The 8,625-nt window shown below is 35.3% G+C and overlaps 1 protein-coding gene and 1 pseudogene across 3 annotated transcripts; one reads left to right on the top strand and one right to left on the bottom strand.

The window, feature by feature from the left end:
- Positions 1-1,639: 1,639 nt before the first annotated feature.
- Positions 1,640-2,844, top strand: LOC148211702 (uncharacterized; annotated as a pseudogene).
- Positions 2,845-3,468: 624 nt separating this feature from the next.
- Positions 3,469-8,050, bottom strand: LOC111012197 (DNA repair protein XRCC4). Of its 3 annotated transcripts, XR_002601534.2 has the most exons (6): positions 7,758-8,048; positions 7,497-7,639; positions 6,618-6,746; positions 5,741-5,863; positions 3,729-3,943; positions 3,469-3,585 (listed from the first exon to the last, which is right to left on the bottom strand). XR_002601534.2 is itself a non-coding variant. In XM_022286255.2 (5 exons), exons 1-5 carry the CDS (start codon positions 7,909-7,911, stop codon positions 3,785-3,787), a joined length of 708 nt encoding a protein of 235 aa, XP_022141947.2. In that variant the 5' UTR covers positions 7,912-8,048; the 3' UTR covers positions 3,469-3,784. The 3 variants fall into 3 exon arrangements, 2 of the variants coding, with proteins under 2 accessions (XP_022141947.2, XP_087979661.1); XM_022286255.2 differs by having other exon boundaries at positions 3,469-3,943; XM_088123535.1 differs by lacking the exon at positions 6,618-6,746 and having other exon boundaries at positions 3,469-3,943; positions 7,758-8,050.
- Positions 8,051-8,625: the final 575 nt, after the last annotated feature.

Raw genomic sequence — 8,625 nt, 5'->3', positions numbered from 1 at the left:
GTTGTATTGAAAGTAAAACAACACCAGAAGACCAGTCATCAGAATGGGTAGTAGATAGTGCAGCTTTAGTACACATAGCTTCATACAAGAGATTGTTCACATCTTTCACTGTAGGCAATCATGACATTGTCAAAATGGAAAACTTTTGAAGACCAGAGTAATTGGCAACATTAATCTAAAGACCGACAGTGGAATTGAGTTGGTTCACCGAGATGTCTGGTACGTACCCTGCATCAGAATTAATTTAATAATTGTAGGGAAGTTGGATGACGATGGTTACAGAAGTGAGTTAGCTAGAAACATGTGAAAACTCACTAGAGGATATGAGTTAGTGGTTGTTAGCCACATGACATCTACGGTGTACACAGTAAGGTTTGGTGTTGCCAAAGGATGAGAGAGACATATAATGCAAAGTAGAGCTGCAAATGATTTAGAAGGATATAGGACAGAACTGACAGTAATGACAACCAAGATAGATCCATCAATTTAGGTTCAACAATTGGGAGGTTAGAGAAAGAAGAAGAATTCAGTTGGTTTTCAGGTGATAGCCTCAGTTATCAAACGGTTCAGCAAATTTATGAAGTAGCATAGGCGAAAGGAAACATCTAAGAAGAATATCACAGTTGCTGCTGAGGTCGATGTTGAAGTCTCTAGCTTCATAACAGACTTGAGTGGGAGTGTCAAGTTATCGAAGAAGAATTCTCTCTTTGGAATCATTGGTCGCGATCAAAGAAGGAAGCTTTGAGAGGTACCACTTAGTTCGAGTGGAAGTACGTGGCTGTGTCTTTTACGTTTGGGAGACAAGACCACGTAGGTTGCCTAGTCTCCCAGGCAAGCACAGGCGAAACCTTGGTTATTGTCAAGAAGATGATCAGGTGTTGTTGTTACAGTGGGAGTAGAACCTTGATGGTCTGCCAAGAAGATCGACACTATTGTTGCAATGATATTGATATTTTGTCCCCAAGTGGGAGAAGTAACTATTGTTGTAGTGCTTAGAAGCTAGGTGGCTATTGTTGTAGCATCTAGAAAGAGTTATAGAGTGAAGTGAGGTCCATTGTAATGTACATATTGCTGAAGACTGGATGTAGCTCCAAGCTTGGAGTGAAAGCCAATAATAAACCTAACATAAGTCGAAGAAAAGTCATTAACATAATTAATGTTAATTACATGCCAACATATGAGTAAATTATGACATATGGCTAAATTAAGTGGGTGAGTTTCCACAACTTATTTTAAAAACAAACACACACAAATGTTTTTTGTTCAAACAACTTCCTACAAGTCTAATATTTGTACGGTTAAAAGCAAAGAAAATCAACTCCCACAATTATCATTAAGATTGGAGCTAATTGTGGATCTAGATTATTTGTTTATTATTGTATAGGATTCTTTTCCTTAATTGTGTAATTAGCTAAATTTGCTTTATGTCTTCTTTATATGGTGGCACCCTTGTACACTAAGATAATACACGAAAATATATTCTTGCATCTTCCATTTGTTTATGGTATCAAAGCAGGTTTCTTGGTGCCTTTAGCCTTGCATCTTCCATTTCTTTATGGTATCAAAGCAGGTTTCTTGGTGCCTTTAGCCCTACACCTTCCGCCACAAGCTTTAACCAAATTTCTATTCATTCACCAACATGAGTGACACAAGTGAGAAATCACAAAAACCACAACAACAAGGTATTGTGGAGAAAGGGATCAAATTCCCCGATCCTTTATTCTTGCACCCTTCAGATACACCAGGACTTGTCTTGGTTACTACAACACTGGACGGACACAACTATGGACAATGGAGTCGCTCAATGTGTCTTAGTCTCAGTGTCAAGAATAAACTTGGCTTTATTGATGGATATGTGAAAGCACCAGCAACAACTGATGAAAGATTCTCAATGTGGAAATGTTGTAATGACTTGGTAATTTCATGGATTCTCCATTCCACTTAACATGACATAGCTCGGAGCGTTATTTTTCAGATACCGCAGCTGCAATTTGGAGTGAACTTCATGATAGATTTTCACAAGGAGATGAATCGAGGATTTATCAAATACGACTAGAAATTGCTGAATATCGTCAAGGATCCCTTTCAGTCTCGGCCTATTATACCAAACTTAAAGGACTTTGAGATGAATTGGGATCTTATCAAGAACTCATTGCATGCACTTGCAACATGTTGAAGGAAGTTGCCATTAGAGAGGAAAAAGAAAAGGTAATGCAATTTTTAATGGGACTTAATGAAGCTTATTCTCAGCTTCGTGGATCCATCTTGATGATGAGTGCACTTCTGGATACACGAAAAGTTCATAGACTAATCCTTCAACAAGAAAGGCAAATGGCAGTCGTTATGCATCGGGAAACTCCACCATTATCGCATGCTATACAGGTTGCAAAGCCAAAACAGACCACCAATCTCATTATTCTAATCACAAAGACTTGCAATTTATTTATTGTGATCAAGGAAGACATTCAATAGATCGTTAAGATTATTTGATTGGATATGGGCCACAAATGGCATGACTGATGGAACCTTAGACACGCACAGCGGAAGCTAAGGATCGTAATACACTTAATGAAGTAATTTAACTAAAATAAGCATGCTGAAAAATATGATGAAAAAGGTAAAGAGGAAGTGATTAACTTTATACCTTTGAAGACCTCCACTATAACTTCTTCTCCTAACTCAATGGGACCACCAATGGCAAATCCGTGCTATCATCAGGCTGATGAACACGCTTGTGGGACCGAATTATGAGTGAAAGCAAAGGGAAAGCACTAATGGCTAGGAGAAAACAATAGAAATTTGAGTGGAAAAATTTTGCACTTATGCAAGGAAGCATTAGCCTTCTCCAAGTGATCTTCATCACCTATATAAAAATCTAAACATTTAGGCCCGTTTGTTACCTATTTGTTTTTGGTATGTTATCAAAAATAGATTTCTATTTCTCAAAATCTATTTATCTTTTTAATACTCAACTTTCTTTTTCATATTTATCTATAAAAAAATCTCTCACCCTAGAATTTGTTTGAAAGAGATAGAGACAGGGATTAGTACGAGAAGGGAGTATAACATCCTCACTTACACCCACACCATTGTCATCTCTCCTCTACATAAAATTTTCTCTATTATTTTCAATTTTCTAACTTTTTAAAAATAGAAAACTAAAAATGGTTACCAAATATGTTTGGTTTTTGTTTTTCAAAAACCAAAAACAAAAATACATTATCAAAAATATATGGTTTTTGTTTTTTAAAACCACAGAACCAAGAACTAAAAACAAGAAAAACAAAAAACGGAAACAAGCCCTTAGCATTACTTTGCCAAACTTGCCTTACAATCAGTGGCACCAAAAATTCATTGTGTTTTAGATTTAGAAAGATTGTAAACAATACAATGAAGATTGTATAAGCGTAGACCGCAACATTTCTTATAATTTATCGGAGATACAAATCTATCAATAGATTAATCATATGAATCTGAATCCCAGTTTAATAGTAAACTTTCATTTTATGCGAACGAATAAGTGCATTGCTCCGTGAGACTATCAAAGCGCTCTTATCCCACTGTTTCCTAGAGGTTAACAAAGCTCTACACAAAAAATAAAATAAAATGACAACTCAGTCCAAGCAATAGCTTACGTTAGAACAAGTTAAAACTACAAAAATCCACAAAATCCGTTAGAACTTTAATCAGTAGAGAGAAAGAGAGGGATTTTGGCCATGAAACATTACCAAAGATGTGTGTGTGTCATCCTAACTAATTGCATATAACATTCCTTCATTCTTCGTTAGTTCTTTTCGGCATCGCTTTCATCGTCAAAAGTTTCGGTTTTGTCAGAGGAGTACTCCTCTTCTTGTTTCAGCTTGCTGCTGCCAGTAGTCTGTTTCGAAAGCTGATCTCTGTACGCTCTAAGTTTTGCTTTCTTCGAGTTCAAGACATTGAGAAACTGGAAGCAATAAAAACAACATTTATAGCCTTCAAGTAGAAACAAGTGATGCCGTTTCAGTAATAGACGTGTTATATAAAATTTGAAGCAAGTATAAGTTTAAACTACCATCGACATTCATTATCACAGAAACATTGTAACAAGACCACTTATCATCTCCTATATGCAGCAGAGGTGCAACACAATAAGAACACAATTACATATCACGTTTCTTACAAAATAGGATATGGCATGAAGAATATGTTCATCACTTTGAATCTTTTCATACATTTGAATGATTTTTCATAATAAGTTTCTTTTAGTTTATGATACTTACGAGACAATGGGATTCCAAGAGATAAAATATGTGAAGAAATTATGTTAATATACTTGTATGATAAGTAATCTCATGAGATCAGCTCATCAAATCCCACTCAATACCACTCAATACTTTAGCATCCTGAGTTGGGGCTTAGTGGTCAGGTCGGCTTAGTGGTCAGGTCAATAAGGATCAATGTAAATAGTAAAGAATTTAGAAGGAATAGGTTCAAATCATAGTGACCACCTACCTAGGATTTAATATCCTACGAGTTTCCTTGACAACAGAATGTAGTAACTGCCTTCATGGCAAGTTGTTGTTCAAATATGGTGGCAGTATGACAACAGAGACTGACCGAGTGACCATCCTCCAATTAGTGGAAGCCCTTTGAGGACCCTTTTCATAGGCCTCAAAACGCCCATTTTTTAATCACACTTGAAACAAGTGTGACATCAGTACTATTTACTGGCATATAGATATAGTCGAGCGGGTGGTATTCTTTTGATTAGTGGTGAGATAGGAGTCAGGAAAATAAGGGACCTCTAGAATCATCCCTTGGAAATGTTTCTCCCTCCCTCAAGTAAATAAATGAGTTCTATCAAATTCATTTTGAGCTGAGGACATATCGATATCCTAGTTAGACCTACCTATATATTGAACAAAGTCTAGTCTGGTATATCATTCATGTTGAGGCAGGGCGGGCAAACATAACTATCCTCCCCTATATCTCACTAAGGAACCAAAACCGATAACTTCCAACTATAATGTAGAAAAAGAATCCCTCTTACCAATTTCCCAAGTTCTAGAGTCTAGCAACCTTGATCAATGAGGCACGAACACATATGACCACTTGACAAGTAGAACAATGCCAATGAAAAGGTTGCCTGATTGTAGACTCAGATAAATACTCATTCTCCCTATATTGAAGTGTCTGGGGTAATAAAACTATTAGCTATATGATGGAGGAAGTGTTGTTGTTCCCCCCTTTTCGGGACAGGGGCCATTTTCTTTGGCAGGCGGGCTTTTTGGCTTCATTATAGGGTATCTGGCTAGAGAGGAATAATAGATTGTTTAGGGGGTGGGAAAAACGGTAGATTATGTTTGGGATCTCATTAGGTTTAGTACTTCCTTATGGAGTTCAGTCATCAAGGCCTTTTGTAATTATCAGTTAGGTCTCATTCTTTTGTATTGGAGCCTTTTTATTTAGGGGCTCCCCTTTGTTAGACTGTTTTTTTGTATGCCCTCTTTGTTTTTTTTTTTTTGGTATGTTTTTCATTTCTCTCAATGAAAGTTCTGTTTCTTATCCAAAAAATAAAAAATAAAAAACAAACAAAAAAAAGAAAATGCAATCATGTAAAGATGCTTAACGTTTCCACAAGACACATACTTAACTTTTGAAGAATCAATCAATAATTCCAAATGACATTTCACTGATTGAAATGGCGAAGAATAAAATAGACAGGGTGAAGTCAAACACAAGAATATGAAATTTTCAATACCTTTGCATAAATTGCAGTTTCGAACTCCACCTTTTCGCCACTAATCTTCTCACTTTGAGCCAAACAATTCTCAGATTCAACTTTCAGCCTCTCAAACGATTGTGTTTTTCTGACAACCTCTTCCTATACATACAAAAATCAAAGTTATAAGAAAAGAGAATGAAGTGCAATTGGCATGATTTTTACCAGGATCCGTAAAGAAGATAAAATAAGCAAAATAAATATTTAAAATAAAGAATGTAATGGACTCTTCCTCATCATTCATTCTTTAAACTATAAAATGCACTTTAATTTTCACAGTAATGAGTTTTCCTGACTCCTAACCAGAACTTAGAAGAGATAAGTAAGTTAATAAACCATCTATAATGGCTTTTGTTTAGTCAGTGATCACACAATAAAACCTAACAAAGGGCTGTTAACCATTGTTTTAAAAGTTGAATGCCAATGGGTCAAGGCACCCTCACCCAGGCGAATGCCTCTGTCCACAATTTTTTATTTTTATTTAATTTTCGATGAAACACGAAATCTGTTCTCCAAAAACCTATATATTAACAACAATCCCTTGAGAAAATCTTTCATTTCATTAATTTTTCATTATCTCGTTATTCTTTATACTAAACTTTCTTTTGTATTATTTGTATTTCTTGGGCTTTGCACTTAAACCCTATAGAGCTATTGCACTTCAATGTGCCTAGCACATAAGGAAACAGAGGCTCTAACTAAAATTCAATATTCATGAACTAGATACCATGGTGACTCTATCAGCAATTAAACAACATGCCCAAGAAATTAACAAGAAATACAAATAATATCTGAACAGAAGTAACCTTGAGAAAATCTAAAACATTGTAAACACAACAAGGAGGCATGATATTACGCTCAGCCTTATGTTGGCATCCATGAGAAAGTCCAATATTCCTGCAGTTGTCTTCTTATTATCAGATGCTGGTTGACAATTCCATCGCCATTCTAACTTCATCCCTTCTTTGTCAAATGTCCAAGAAAGCTACAGAAGAACCAGTACGAAATGCCAATCAAAGTGGTCCAAAAATTAAAATGAAAACATAAATTTTATTGTCAAGATAAATGAATCCCTGTTCCAGCATCATAATGCTATTATATCAAAACCACAAAGCCCACCTGAAAAGATGGATTAACCATAACCAAATTCTTAATTGCTACTACACTAAGAAATTTAAACCAAGGTGAACCTGATATAATAGGATATATCGAGTTGATCTTTTCAGTGCAGTTGCCTTGTCTTAAATGTTTTTTTTCCTTTTTTTCCTTTTCCTTTTTTTTTTAAAGAAATAAGAGGAAAAGAAAACACCTAACTCTTTAAAGATTCTCTTGGAAAATTCATTTCTTATAATTATTCATAATACTATGTTTTCTGGCACTTGATTTTTGTTAGCCTCGTGTTTAAGCTTGAGAGGCTATTCACATCATTGCATCTACATTTTAAAACTATTGGTTTTTTTTAACACTCCATTAGCACATTGCTATGTTAATTCACAGACACTAGTAGACCTGGGATTTTAAACTGTTCAGCCAAATTGTCCATTCAATTCGCTCTCTATTCAACAAGAACAAAGGCGTTCAAAGAGGTCAATTCTAAGTCAAATTGGAAGTTTATAGCTTTTCAAATAGTGCCTAAGCAACGAACAGCCGCTGATGGAATTTTCGCTACCTCATCAATTTTGACCAAGGAAGACAGAAAGAAAAAGACAGTTTAAGTAATCGAATAAGCACAAACCCTCTTGTCCCCATTTCCAGCGTCGGCGAACCCATAGACCGAACCAGGCTGCTGAAACCCTAAATGCCGTTCCGCCAACGCCACATAGTCCGAGGGTTCTTGGTCCCATTGTTCGGCGCGCAATCGAACCTCGTCCTCCGTCGCTGTGCCACAAATTCAGGGGAAAATATAGAAATATGAGATTGAACGCGTGAGAAGAGCAGAATAGAAGAGAAATTAGAGATAACGATAACAAGTGGTGGTTTGAAGAAATGGCACCACCATGGCAAGTCCAAGCATTGAGGCCGTCGGTAATGGAGAGATCGAAGCGGTGGCGAAACCAAGTGCCTTTGACGAAGAAGATGGAGCGGCTTTCGTTCGATTGCGCGATACTTGGCACTTCAAGCTTCAGGCATGTGTGCCTGATCGCGTCCATGGCGTAACGATTCTTCTTCGACTCTGAAAATGCGATGGCGGAAAGTGAAGTTATAATCAAAACCAAATAACGCAAGGCAAAAACAAACTTTTCAAAATCTCATTTCTTCTTCTATGTTCAACTTTTTTTTTCTTGACATATATTTAAAAAAAAAAATCACTCTAAAAAATTTTAATGCCTAAATTACTCACAACAAAAATTGTACTCTATCAAATATCCATTCCTAAAATATTTACTATTAGTTTTCCATTTCCAACATTTTGATGTCTATATATTTTTATTTTTTACTTTTTTTCTCTATTACCACTTCTATTTTCTCTCACTGCAAATGTAATATTTTTCAAGTTTTTTCCTCTCAAACTTTTTTTTTTATCATTTTTTCTCTCCGGTCTATTTTTCAAATATATCTCCAATTTTTCTCTTTTAATTTTCTTTCGCCCTAAATTTTCTTCATCTTTTTATTGTCTTTGTCACAAATATATCTCAATTTTTTTTTCTAAATCTTTTCTCACTATAATTTTTTTTTCTTTTAATTTTTCTTTATTTTACTCTATTTCTCTAACATTTTTTACTTTTAATTATTTTCTCTCACTGAAATTATTTTCCTATAGTTTTTTCTAAATATTTTTCTTTATTTCTCTAATTTTATTATCTCTACGATTTTCTCTTTAAAAAGTTTTTTTCTACCTCTTTACACTTTTATTTTCATATCAC

This window comes from Momordica charantia (assembly GCF_013281855.1).
Source record: "Momordica charantia cultivar OHB3-1 chromosome 4 unlocalized genomic scaffold, Mcharantia_2.0 BLBB01000004.1, whole genome shotgun sequence".
NCBI lineage: Eukaryota > Viridiplantae > Streptophyta > Magnoliopsida > Cucurbitales > Cucurbitaceae > Momordica > Momordica charantia.
This window is presented reverse-complemented; position numbering and strand designations above follow the sequence as displayed.